General features: G+C 38.8%; 1 protein-coding gene across 1 annotated transcript in view; it reads left to right on the top strand.

Annotated features, from left to right (window-relative positions):
- Nucleotides 1–14,234, top strand: part of Vps39 (vacuolar protein sorting 39) — a 219,032-nt gene that overhangs the window by 103,225 nt on the left and 101,573 nt on the right. Inside the window, exons 9-10 of the mRNA XM_067155478.2 lie at nt 9,891–10,022; nt 10,382–10,604. Coding sequence (XP_067011579.1) covers nt 9,891–10,022; nt 10,382–10,604 — 355 coding nt within the window. The remainder of the gene's footprint in view (nt 1–9,890; nt 10,023–10,381; nt 10,605–14,234) is intronic.

Raw genomic sequence — 14,234 nt, 5'->3', positions numbered from 1 at the left:
GAACATTGGTTAAAAAGACAAGAAGAGATAGAATTCAAAATGTTAAAATCAGAGAAGAGCAAAATATAGAACCGTCAGTACAGAACATACAGAAAGCAAGACTGAGATGGTTAGGACATATAAAAAGAATGGGAAAGGTACGGGTAGCAAGACGGGAATTGGAAAGATAAGTTAAGGGAAAGAGACCAGTTGGAAGACCGAGAAGGTGGATGGATCAGATTTGGAAGGACATTAGAGAAGCTGGATTGGATGTGGCAGAAGTAATGGAACAGGAAAAGTGGAAGGACAGAAAGGAGTGGAGAAGTCTTGTTAACCACACCCGGTGACTGGAGTGAGACATTGATGATGATGATGATGATGATGATGATGATGAGGGAGTTAACTTTTGCCCTCTTAGCAACATGACGAATTTTTAACTTCCCATTATAGCAGTAGCCAGCGATAATTAGAAAATTTCGTGGCATTCTGCATACCATTTTATCTGACCTTTTTCACACCTTTTCCGGTAGTAAATCACACGGAGGTTGTTGCAGTCACTTAGACATGTTTCATCTAATGTGACGACTTTTTTTTCCCCCCACCTGCCAGGTAATTTTCATGTGGAGTTTCCTACTATTTGTGTGCCGTTCCGCAGCAATGTGACGATTCACAACTTGTGAACCTGGCCCGTTTGTCTAATTTTAATTCCCGGTTGAATATTGTGTTAACAGTTTTTAATGATGTCCCCAACATACTTGCTACGGCAAGTTGGGTAGCTGGACTGCTGTCGGATAAATGGGTCTTCACCCTCCTTATGACCTCTGGAGTACGGCTTGGGGAAGGTCGTGGGTTTGCTTGTTTCTTATGCTTCAGAATTAATCCCATTCGAGTCTTTCCTTTCTTACTCAATACACAGTTGATCCCTTTCTTTGTTACTGTAAAATTCCTCTTCCTGCACTGTTCAGTAAGAGCTATAGTCGGCGTCGGAAAGGGCCGTAATGTATCCTCCCCAATAAGTTTGTTTTCTGCGGCTTTGCTTGTGAACACCACACACACACAGAGTGATTGTAATAATCCTGCCTAACAATGTCCTTTGCATGCACGTCAAATTGCTACGGTGCGACCTCAAAGTCATTTCCAGAAATCGGAAACAACCTCCGTAGACAAAATACCCAAGACTGAAAGAAGAATAATTAGAAGATGCATAAATGAACAATATCAAGTTATTGGATAATGGAGAATAGCAGCAAATAAAACAGTTTAATATAACGAATCAGTATTGAGCACGATTAGGAAAATACCTACATTGTTCTTTGCACATCTTATCAGAACGCTTGACACCAAGATTAGCAGAAGAATGATTGAATAATTATGGAATAGCAGACAAAGATTAAATGGATTGTGGAAATTAAAGATGATATCACAGGACTCCAAGTAACAATAGGAACTCTTAAGAACAAAATGGACAGAATTACGATACTCCCGGACACACACCAGCAGCCTACAGACCAAGATTAATAAAAGGTATCATAAAAGAATGTTTAAGTTCATGAAAGGAAGGCAGCATCTCTCAAAATAAAGAAATATTGGGTGATAGAAAAGCAAAAAATCCTCTGTATATTTGACTAGAGTAGTCCAATGTTGGCCATAAAATGTCAAATAAAATTATTATTATTATTATTATTATTATTATTATTATTATTATTATTATTACTACTATTTCTGGCTCCATGGCTAAATGGTTAGCGTGCTGCCTTTTGGACACAGGGGTCCCGGGTTTGATCCCGGCAAGGTCGGGAATTTTAACCATCATTGGTTAATTTCACTGGCACGGGGGCTGGGTGTATGTGTCGTCTTCATCATGACGCACGGGTCGCCTACAGGCGTCAAATCGTAAGATCTGCACCTGGCGAGCCGAACATGTCCTCGGACACTCCCGGCAATAAAAGCCATACGCCATTTCATTTTCATTATTCTTCTTCTTCTTATTATTATTATTATTAAGAAGTGCAAAAACATTTGTTAAAGTTCTGTGTACACTGAAATGTTAGAACTTATCTTAATGTGGTCAGTCATCACATCAGATAATTCAGACTCATCAGCACTTATTTCTTTGTCACCGTCTTCGTCGTCTGTGCTGTCATGTGCATTCCAGATCAAAACACCATTAATTTCTCTACAGATACTGTTCCACGCATCATCAGTCCACATGCACACTTACAATAGACTGGCCAGATAAATAGCACATCTTGTAGGCATTATTGAATCGATTCACTTGATTGCGTTCATGTTACTGAATCGATACACTGATCCAATTCACGGCACATTATAGTCGCCATTCCTATTACATCTGTGTAGTGCGAACTGATACCGACAGCAGCAACAACATTCAATGCTCGCTGCTGCCATCTGGTCTTCATTCTATGAACTGCTTGCCTATGCGACATCTAGCTTTTAGATTCAGGTTTCTCCTGCAGCCACCTCTTCGCATTATGTTTCCCTCATAGTGACATCTCCATGAAATAAGAATACAGAGGAATTAAATGAAAAATATCTGTGCACACATTCATCAGTGATCTGCATTTGATGCTGTCGTCCAGGTGGCAAATTCCCTATCAACTGTTTGCCTAGTCTTTTCTTAAATGATATCAAAGAACCTGAAAATGTCACTGTATTCATGGTTTTCTGATTCAACCTTTTTATAGTAAAGTTATTGCATCAGATGGCTCACGTATTTACTCTCCACGTACACGAGGGGTCTCGGTGATTCGATGATTAAAATGTTGTGCAATGATGTGACATTCAAACTGAAAGAATACTGAGCGGTTCTTCCCAATATAAAATAGATACTTTTCAGTGGTCATGAGCATTACTCATAAGCATAGTCATAGGATAGGTTAGAGAGCTGAGTTGAATTAATTGTCAAATGTCAACTAAGTTATAATACTAAGATTCATTAAACTAATGAGTAGAATAACCTACCTACTTACTAGCTACTTTGGAATTATGTTTTGACTACTGTGCCATACCAAGTTACCTTTATGTTGTACCTTCCAACATCGTGTTCTTTATCGATGTCATAGCCAGGTTTGCTTCTCTGGTGTTTGATTTCTGGGGGATGCAGTCTCCTTGGCGATTATTGGGATCGGTGTTTCCTTTGAAAATAAATTGATTTTTTTAAGCCTTGTTTTATCTGATGCGAAGATTGTATTCTTTTTTTGTGAAGTCTGTTTCTTTCACCTGTTATTAATGTCTTGCCCTAGGGAAATAAATGCTTGGCATCGAATCTGAATTATTTCTGTCAAAAAAGAGAAAGGAATTGAATACAATTGTATCACCTTTCGTTATGCTTCTGTTGTGTCTGTATAAAAGTTCATGAGATTGAATTTTATGACTTATAAGACTCAATTGTGATTGCAACATTCTCAAGGACTAAGTATGTGTGTACCTGTTCCCCTTTGTATCTCCCTATTTTGCTTTTGTGTCCACATTTTAATCTATTTGTCTAGTTTATGTTAATAAACTTTGTTTTATCTTTCTAATCAATCTGTTTTGGGTACATGCCTTTTTTACTCCATTTCTCTAGTTTAAGAGGCCCGAATTCAGCTTCTGGCAGTATCTAGCCCATTTCGACCGGTCCATGGAAGTTAGGTAGCTAGGTGGGTAGGTAGGAGTACGGTGGACTACCTATCTAACACGGCGGATAAATCCAACTATTATTTAAACCTCCCTGTAAGAAGAGGACAGTGAATGCAAGTGGGTATTATTTTCAAATGATCTGAGAGCGGGAGTCCATTATGGCTCTGTACATCTTACTACAGCAGAAGTTCGGCTCCCCGCACTTGTCCATTGTACCGATAATGAACTGTGTGCGTGTGTGTCACCACTCCAAGTCAGCTGAATTATGTGCCATGAGCTCGCTGTTCCTGCGACTCGATTCACTCGGGCACTTGAATGAATCAATACACTCAGTAGGCAACACTGGTAGGCATCGGCATTCTGTCTTCCTCAGCGAGCCCTTCTTTGAACTTGTCCTTGAACGGCTGAAGAATTGAAGTAATCCTGCTGAAATGACTGCCAAGTTGTATGGCGTACAAGACAAGGAGATTGGGAAAACCCAATAAAGCACCAGGGCAATGTTGCCTCATCACCACCCAATTTCTTTGGCAGTATTTCCGACTTTGGCTGTGTGACACATTTAAAAACCGTGAAAAGAGTTAGTTTATGTCCATTGGCAGTACTTGTAAGCATTAATGACATTTCCTTCTTCCTATTTACGTCTACCATATATCGAAATACCAGAAAGTATGCCACCTTATGAAGAGTTGATATTCTGTCAATTTCTCTTCGTCATTTCCAGGAACCGGGCTGAGTGGCTCAGACGGTTGAGGCGCTGGCCTTATGGCCCCAACTTGGCAGGTTTGATCCTGGCTCAGTTTGGTGGTATTTGAAGGTGCTCGAATACGTCAGCCTCGTGTCGGGTAGATTTACTGGCGCGTTAAAGAACTCCTGCGGGAAAAATTCTAGCACCTCGGCATCTCCGAAAACCATAAAAGTAGTTAGTGGGACGTAAAGCAAATGGCATTATTATCATTTCCAGGCAACTTTTGCACGATTGACATGCTCATACGAACTGAAAATCTGCAGCACTTCCTGAAAAGTTGAACCCAGTGGCGACTTATTTGAAGGTTGTAAATTATTTGCTCTCGGGGAATTTCAGCATTCACGTGTAGTCATTTCTGATGCTGCTCCTTCACAAAATTGTTTTAACAGCGCTTTCATTGCATGGTGGCGAGCACGTTTTGCCTGCTGGAAGATGCAAATAATTGCATCTGATGTTTCTTTCATCAATTCCATATTGATACTGCACAACAACGTTTGCTGTCTCCTCAGAAAAGCAAATCACTTTCCTTTGAATATTGGCAATGTAATGACAGTGCTTCATAATGAAACAGCCAAAATTTGCACTTTATAAAACTCAACTTTTCTCCTATCTGCCATATCCAGCAAAGGATACAAATTTTGTGAAAAAAAAACAAAAACAATGTAATATCCTTACCAATTGTGATACCAATTCCCAAGGCCGGTAAAGATCCAAAACTTCTGGAGAGTTTTGTCTGTACATTGCTCAGAATTTAAAAAGAATTGTATTTCTGTATCGATCGCGTTTACAGTAACAAGGAAATGTACCTTTTAATTTTCATTTCTGTATGTATGTACGGGCATCACGATAAAATGGCTGAAGATAATTCAATAAAAATTAGTATATAAAGTTGGGGAATGATGCACTACAATCTAGGCTATAAATCATTTTATTCACGCTAAGTGAAATAGTAGTTTTAGGCGAAGGCCTAAAATTTAATTCTCAAATATTAGTGTTATTAATGGTCGTGTCGATAAATACTACATAACTAAAGTTATATAGAATTGAATTTCTGATCATTTATATCTTATACTTTTTTACCATACCAGCTGTGATAATACACACTCGCCGGGCTGAGTGGCTCAGACGGTTAAGGCGCTGGTCTTCTGGCCCCAACTTGGCAGGTTCGATCCTAGCTCAGTCCAGTGGTATTTGAAGGTGCTCAAATACGTCAGCCTCGTGTCAGTAGATTTACTGGCACGTTAAAAAACTCCTGCGGGACAAAATACTGGCACCTCGGCGTCCCCGAAAACCAAAAAGTAGTTAGTGGGGCATAAAGCAAAATAAATAAAATAAATAAATCTATATATATAAAATAAGAGTTTTGTCTGTACATTGCTCAGAATTTGAAAATAATGGTATTTCTGTATCAGCCATGTCCATAGAAACAAGAAAATGCACTTTTTACATTTCCGTAATTTCTGTCTGTCTGTCTGTCTGTCTGTCTGTCTGTCTGTCTGTCTGTCTGTCTGTCTGTCTGTCTGTCTGTCTGTCTGTATGTATGTATGTATGTATGTATGTACACGCATCACTAGAAAACGGTTGAAGATAATTTTATGAAAATCGGTATGTGAAGTCGGGGGATGAGCCTCTACAATCTAGGCTATAAATTATTTTACTCACGCTGAGTGAAATGGTAGTTTAGGGGAAGGCCTAAAATTTAATTCTCAACTATTTATGTTATTAGTGGTCTAATGAAAATCGGTATGTGAAGTCGAGGAATGAGCCTCTACAATCTAGGCTATAAATCATTTTACTCACGCTGAGTGAAATGGTAGTTATGGGGAAGGCCTAAAATTTAATTCTCAAATATTGTTGTTATTAGTAGTCCTATCTTGATGAAACTCGGTATGCAAAGTCAGGAAATAAGTCGCTATAGTCTAGGCTGTAAATTATTTTATTCACGCTGAGTGAAATGGTAGTTTAGGGGAAGGCCTAAAATGTAATTCTCAAATATTTCTTATTAGAGGTGTAATCGATGAATGCTACATAACTAAGGTTATATAGTATTAAATGTTCTATTGTTCATGTATTATACATTGTTACCGTACTGTCTATGATCACAAAGATATTCATGAATTTGGATTTTTGTTACTAAGTCCATATCACCGCAGAGTAACGAGAAAATGGGTAAACAGTATTTAATGAAAATCGGTATGTAAAGTCGGAGAATAAGAAACTACAGTTTACGGTATAAAATATTTCACAAATCGCAGAGTCGAAAGAAAACTAAATGTGTAGGCCTACAATATAGAAAGCTCATAACATTGATCAACAATAACATTACATTGACCATTGTTTGTCGTGATGTGCTTTGTGTCTTCTGTTGCCCCTCATCTCCGGTAGATAGGATTACTGCTGCGTACAGAGTATTTTTTATTTGATTTACGTCGCACCGACATAGATAGGTTTTATGGCGACGATGGGATAGGAAAGGGCTAGGAGTGCCTTAGGCCTTACCACGGAATACCATCTTCAGCGCTGCCGACAATGAGGTACGAATCCACTATCTCTCGGATGCAAGCTCACAGCTGCGCACCGCTAACCACACGGTCAACTCGCCCAGTCGTACAGAGTGTAACAGCCTGCCTGAATATTGATGGGAAGTAGCTGGGGAGTTAGATAACTTTCTTCTTTAGCATGCCATTCCCCTGGTTTATAAATTTTCTGATACTACTGGTACGTAACACACTGGATCATCATAGCATTCGGGGTATTCAATCCCTACTTTGAGGCACGGATTGGAATGAACAGTTGTGCATATTTAGCGAAATAATGGCAGATGAGTGTTAATGGCAATCTACGGCCTGGTCATCCCAGCTCTGGAACTTTGGACTATTAGATTGGCACCGCAATCTAACCGCAGCACTGTTCGTTAAAAGTGATAAAACGTGCGGCTTTCCATTTGATCGAGTATTTTATATGATAGCATTGCTTTTAATCACTACATTCATACGTTTTTGTAATGACCTATGTTTATTTCAGTTAGGAAAACCACAAAGTCAGTCTTTCTGAGAATCCCGTAGCGAAGCACGGGTACATCAGCTAGTAAATAAATAAATAAATAAGCCGTATGAATCCCCTAAGGGCTATGGCCTCCTGCAATGCAGGGACAGTGCTCAGTTTAGCTCATCAGGTGAGCAGATCCTGAAGAGCATTATTATATTGGTTAATCTGTAGTTTTTTCATGATAACGTATTACCGCATATTGTACACTTGTGTAGTCTCACCCCCGAGTGAGTGCAATGGTGTTTTTCTGGAACAACAATTCGCGAAAACGCACTGTTGCATTAATGACGTGTACACTTTTATCCCAGGGAGGGTTCAGGTTGCTTCTAGGTAAAAGCGTAAACTTGCACTCTTCGTTCTTGCATAGCTTCTTCTCCGAATGTTGTAGACGTTTCTTGTAATTTCTTGACCTTATCCTCCTTCCACTATGTGTTACGTAATGAGTTATCATATCACTACTTCATGCAAACGTCTGTCTGTTTGACATTCGTCTTGCTATTCTCCCGAGTGCACAGAAGATGACCATCACGGTATCCTCTTCGTCGAAGCGTACAATTGTATGTTGTATTCTTTGCCTCTGTCCTGAGAGCGTACTTCAACATATTTTACACTTGCACGGCTTCTTTCCGCAGTGTACACGAGGATGATAATTTTATATTCACCACTTCATAAAAACCTCTTTTTATCAATTTTACTGTATTATGCTATAGTGATCAGAGAGGTGACCTTCAGGTCTCTTTGTGGAAGCGCACTGTTGCATATTTCACTGCTGCACAATATCTATAATATGTGTCTTGATCGACCTATGTTATCACAGGGCTTGAGCAAAGGTGTATCCCGTAAGGTCAGTGATCTCTGCACACAATTTTTCCCAGCTCTTTCCACTCTTGCCTTATCTTTGCTGTTCTTGACCATTGTTTTCCTCCCCATCTCGCAAACCAGTCTGCCCATCTAGTTCTTTGCCTTCCCACGTTCCGTCTTCCTTGTCTGGGATCCCACATTGTCATTTTGTAGGTCCATCGATTTTGCTCCAGTCTCGCTACTTTCCTCCCCATTTCCACTTTAGCTGATTGGCTGTCGTCAGAGCATCTTTCATGCCGGTTCTCCTTCGTATATCTTCGTTCCGTATTCTGTCTCTCAATGAGACCTGGAGTATTTTTCTTTCCATTTTGCTCTGGCATATCTGGATCATTTTCCTTTATTTTAGTGTTAGCGCCCAGGTTTGGCATCCATATGATAGGACTGGTATCACACATTTTTCTAGGACTTCAGCTTTAAGGGTGAGTTTCTGAATCTTGTCTGTCAGTATGAACTTTAGAGACCAGCACCTCTTCCATGCTTGTCCTATTCGCCGTTTGACCTCTTTTTCTGAACAGTTTGAGAATGATATGTTCTGGCCAAGGTATACACATTCCTCTACGTATTCCAGTATTTCTCCGTTTACGCCAACTGGAGTTTCCAGTGCATTAGTCATCAATTTTGTTTTTCTTGTATTCATAAAGCAAATTATTATTATTATTATTATTATTATTATTATTATTATTATTATTATTATTATTATTATTATTATAATACACACTCGACTCACTCCGTAGGTTTCTGAGGAACGTGAAGTTCCCGTGCCAGTCTCTCAATCCTCTTCCATCCTTTTCAATCTGGAGCCCGTTCTTCCCTGTTATCAGTTTGGAGGGTCCGATCCGACATACCTCATTGATCTGCTCCTTCCAGGTTCTTCGGGGTCTTCCTGAAGGTCTTTTTCTATTGAGAGATCCCTTGTATAGATCTACTGGTGCTCTGTTGTCCTGCATCCTCAGTACACGTCCTGCCCAGCGCAGTCTGTTGGATTCTATCACACCCATTATAGTGTGTTGTTGACAGAGGGTGTAAATCTCATAATTAGATCTTTTCTGCCAGCTGTGGGAGATAGCATCGAACTGTGGGTCAAATATTGTTCTATAAAGTTTATTCTCAAACTGCTGCTGCTCTTTCTTGGTTATACTCCATGATAATAGAATCATGAATTGCTTAGTCCGTATCAACGCCGAGCATTGCCAACATGTTTAATCGTGTAAACTGGCGATGGCATGGTCATCGGTCCGTATCGACAAGGAAGAATGTGAATATGATGCGATCACTTGAAGAATAAGACAAGAGGGAGAAGGACCCCAGAGTGCCTACAGTATCGAAAGCTCATAAAACTGATCAACGTTGTGCTACAGTAAAACAGCCTGCCTGTAGATGGGTACTTTAAACAGTAATCACCACCACCATGGCCATACACTGCTGGTACATATGCTAGGTCAAGCTAAGATGGTTATGAAAACAGACTGTATGTGATGTAGTCTTCAATTGTGAAATGTATCTCTGAATTTTAAATTCCTTTTTGTTCAAAATTACCATTTATTTACGTTTTAAAAAATCCTAACACTTTGTACGACTTTGCATAAAGTAGTGATATCATACAGCGTTTTATTTCTAGGTGCGGCACAAGCTGATGAAGGATACCAAGAACCGTAACTGTAATACCAACAACAGCAACAGCATACAAGATAAGACGACACAACAGCTGCTTCAGATCATCGACACCACCCTCCTCAAGTGCTACCTGCAGGTGAGCACTGTCCTCTTATTTCTAGGAGTGAGACAGGGCTGCAGTTTATCCTTCTCCTTTTCAGTGTTTATATAGAACAAGCAGTATAGGAAACTAATGTCAGTTCAAGGAAACTCTTATAAAAGCTGGGTGAATATTGTTTCATGGGTAATAGAATAACGAAAGATGTAATGTGCAGACTAACACAAGGAAGGAGGGCCTTGCTGTCTTTAAGTATACATATGGAGCGTGGCATTGTATGGACAGAAGAGACTGAGAAGATAACACTTGTTCAGGTGTTAAGACCAGCTGCATGACCCTATGAACACATCTCTTAATGGGAAGTTGTATTTCTTTAATTCAGCCTTTGTTTGTTCCAGACGAATGATGCTCTTGTGGCTCCCTTGTTGAGGTTAAACCATTGTCATCTCCACGAAACAGAGAAGACGCTGAAGAAGTATCAGAAGTACAGTGAATTGATCATCTTATACCAAACAAAAGGTCTTCATCGTAAGGCACTTGAACTGCTCCAGAAACAAGCTGATCAGCCAGATTCCACTCTCCACGGGTTTGAGAGAACGCTCCAGTACCTTCAACATTTGGGTTAGTGAAATGCACTTATTGTGATAGTCTACAGTGGAACCTTGATTATCCGTTCCTGGAAACTACGTTTTCCCGGATTATTCCTTCAAATTGTATGGTCCCACGAACATCTTAATTAAATTGCTAAAAAATCCAGCATTATCCGTTCCTCGAAGAAACGATTTCCCGGATCAACCGTCCAGATATTTCGGTCTCAACACTAAATCCTCGTTCAAGCATTTTTCAATAAACTGTATCTTGCGAAAGGACAGCTGTGGCATACCTATCAATTTTGGTATCATTGCGATAATTAGAGCACGTACTGTTACTGTGCTGGAAAAGCTTAACTTGCATAAGGAACCATCTTAGCATCGCATTCGGTGGTATTGTTTAGAGAATCCTTGGAAATCATAAAGCAGCGTGTGGCCATGACAATTGGAAAGACAGAGTGCAACTCGACAGCTGTACTTGAAGATGGAATGAGTTTCGTCAAATATTCGTACTTGTAAAACGTCTACATTATGTTCAATGTTAGATATTAATTTTTTAAAAATTTTTGTTATTGTATCGCCAAACAGGTTTTTGGCACTTCCCTCAGAGCACTGTATAACCACTGGGCTTTCAGGCAGGAATCGAAACTGTTCCTTCTTAACACAAATCTAGTATTTTAATATTATCGTGTTGCACCTAACATACATAAAGCCATGGGAGTTCTTGGTATTGCCTGTTACTGTTTTGGTCCTAATATACGACTGAGAATTTTACGTTTTTGTATTAAACTGTCACAAATACCGCACTCGCGGCGCGTGCGCGCGCGCACGTGTGTGTGTAACGTTACATTTAAAAAGTTTGTATCATTTCGTACTCGTACTGACATTTGCAGTGAGCGTGCTTTCCACCTGAGCTCAAGATCACAAATAACCATAATTTATTAAGATTTGATTATTTTTTCTCTTTCCAATGTTGTGATTAGTGATAGGCAGAATTGAACATAATGCATTCAACAACTTTTGAGAATCGCTACTTACATTCAAAACCATATTCTCAGAGTTCAACATAACTTTTAAGTCAATGTAAGCCTAATTCACACCCAGGGTACAAGATTTCCAGAAACTGAACGGTGTACCGTTGACCAAATTACAATAGAAGATTAAAGAAAGAATGGATTTTGCCATCATATTGGGCTTTTTTTTTGTATCTAATCTGCTTTTTTTTATCAGCGTTAAAACTACTTGTGGTCGATTGTTGTTTGGCTTGGGGTTATTAGATTTTTCAAAGAGTTTGGCCGATCAAAGTTGCTGAAATGACGAAGTTTCCCCGGTAAAACTAAATGTAAAATATAGAGATTTCTAACTAGCGTACCGGTAATTAATATTTGAAGCCGACCCTGCGATCTAACTTGCCTGCCCGCGTTTGATTCCCGGGCAGGTCAGGCCTTTTTACTTGGACGTGAGTGCTTGTTCCAGGTCCACTCGTTCTACGTGATTACCTTTAATTGAAGAGCTATCTAATGGTGAGATGGCGACCCCAGTCTAGAGAGCCAGGAATTACAGCCGAGAGGATTTATTACACTGACCGTGCGTTACCTGGTAATCTGCAGGCCTCCAGGCTGAGCAGCGGTCGCTTACAGGCAAAGGCCTATTGTTACGGCTGTGGTTTGGTTTTGTTTGGGAGTGTGTGTCATCATTTCCTTTTATCCAGCTGTAGGCAAATATGGTTCCTCTCCACTTTCTTCGGTCTTTCCACCACTGTGTCCCAGTCCAGGTTTCTTTCTATAATACTGCGTTGGGTTGTGTCCTTCCATCTCAATCGTGGTCGTCCACGGCCTCTCCTTCCTTGCATTTGCATTTCCATCACCTTTTTTGTCAATCTTTCGTCACTCATTCGCTTTATGTGCCCAATATACTTAAAAAGGTGTGGTCAAATGGTCCACCTTTACAATATTATAAAAAATTTATTTAATTATTTAAATAACATTTAAAAATAACAGAACATGTTTCATCTATCTTGTAGACATCATCAGCCGAAAAGTTTTAAGATTAAGCACAGAGGACAAAAACACATTAAAAATAATTCGGACTGTTGAATGCGTCAGTTGAAATGTTGAATATACTGGAATGTTCTGAGCACAACACTTGAATACCGTTAAAAGTGAAAATTAAAATATTGAACACATGAGATGGTTCAATAAAATTGGTAAGAAAGTCCTTTTTTAGTATTAAAAACTTCATTTTTTGTCCGTATTGACTCAAGATTTTACAATGCTTAGTAAAGCTAAAGGTTCCACCTATTCAATACGTTATCGTAATGGTCTATTTAGAACATCACATATTTATTTAACTTATCATAAAATACATCTTTGGTACCGGTTTCGGCAATCCACTATGCCATCATCAGCCATTGAGTTTTTTATAGCAAGGAACATTCAAAAATTTAAAAATATGCAATAGCAAGTCCTATTCTTACATGAAAAACATTAAAAATATAGCTAAATAGCATAGGCCCATTGTAGTATACAAATTAACATGTCTTTTTTGAAAAATACAATATTATTTAGTGCATCTAAAATTATTTTATATATAATTGGCAAAGTCTATGATTTGGTATACCTTATGTACAATAGAATCATGTAAAATTGATAAAAGAATCTACTTTTTGCCATTTAACCAGTTTTTAAAACAACAAGTCCTATTTTATATGGAAAATATTAGACCATTACGATAACGTATTGAATAGGTGGAACCTTTAGCTTTACTAAGCATTGTAAAAAAAAGAAAGTCCTTAACGTGATAATGCTGTGTTGACGTACAGTTTGTCGATGCGTCGGTAGAAACTTGGTGATATGGAGCACAATGTTTAGTTCCAGTAGAATGAAGATAATTGTTACACGTATGTTAATCATGCGTGAGGGTTCCAGTAAAATGGTTTTGAGTTCGTCTTGTTGGCGTGATGATGTTAAGTTAACAATTCTTGATTTTAAAAAGTAGGCAGAATATCTGATCGTGATTTCATAAGTAGAATGTGCAGTAGAGTGCCGTTCCCGCCTCAATACCATTTTACTGGAACCCTCACGCATGTTTAACATACGTTTAACAATTATCTTCATTCTACTGGAACTAAACATTGTGCTCCATATCACCAAGTTTCTACCGCCGCCTCGGCAAACTGTATGTCAAAACAGCATCATCACGTTAAGAAGGACTCTATTACCAATTTTATTGAACCATCTCATGTGTTCAATATTTTCATTTTCACTTTTAACGGTATTCAAGTGTTGTGCATATAACAATCCAGTATGTTCTTCAACATTTTAACTGACGCATTCAACAGTCCGAATTATTTTTAATGTGTTTTTGTCCTTGTCCTTTGTTCTTAATCTTAAAACTTTTCGGCTGATGATGTCTACAAAATAGATGAAACATGTTCTGTTATTTTTAAATGTTATTTAAATAATTAAATAAATTTTTTTATAGTGCTGTAAAGGTGGGACATTTGACCATACCTTTTAAGTATACGTACGACAATGCAGGCTTTATAATGAAATTCATATTATGCAATTATGTGCCCAAACCATCTTAGTCGGCTCTTCTCAATTCTACATTCATTTTTTCCACTCCAATTTCTTCCCGGATTTTCTCATTCCTTACTTTG

This window comes from Anabrus simplex, chromosome 11 (genome assembly GCF_040414725.1).
Source record: "Anabrus simplex isolate iqAnaSimp1 chromosome 11, ASM4041472v1, whole genome shotgun sequence".
Taxonomy (NCBI): Eukaryota; Metazoa; Arthropoda; class Insecta; order Orthoptera; family Tettigoniidae; genus Anabrus; species Anabrus simplex.
The sequence above is the reverse complement of the archived record's forward strand: the minus strand, read 5'-3'. Positions and strand labels throughout refer to the sequence as shown.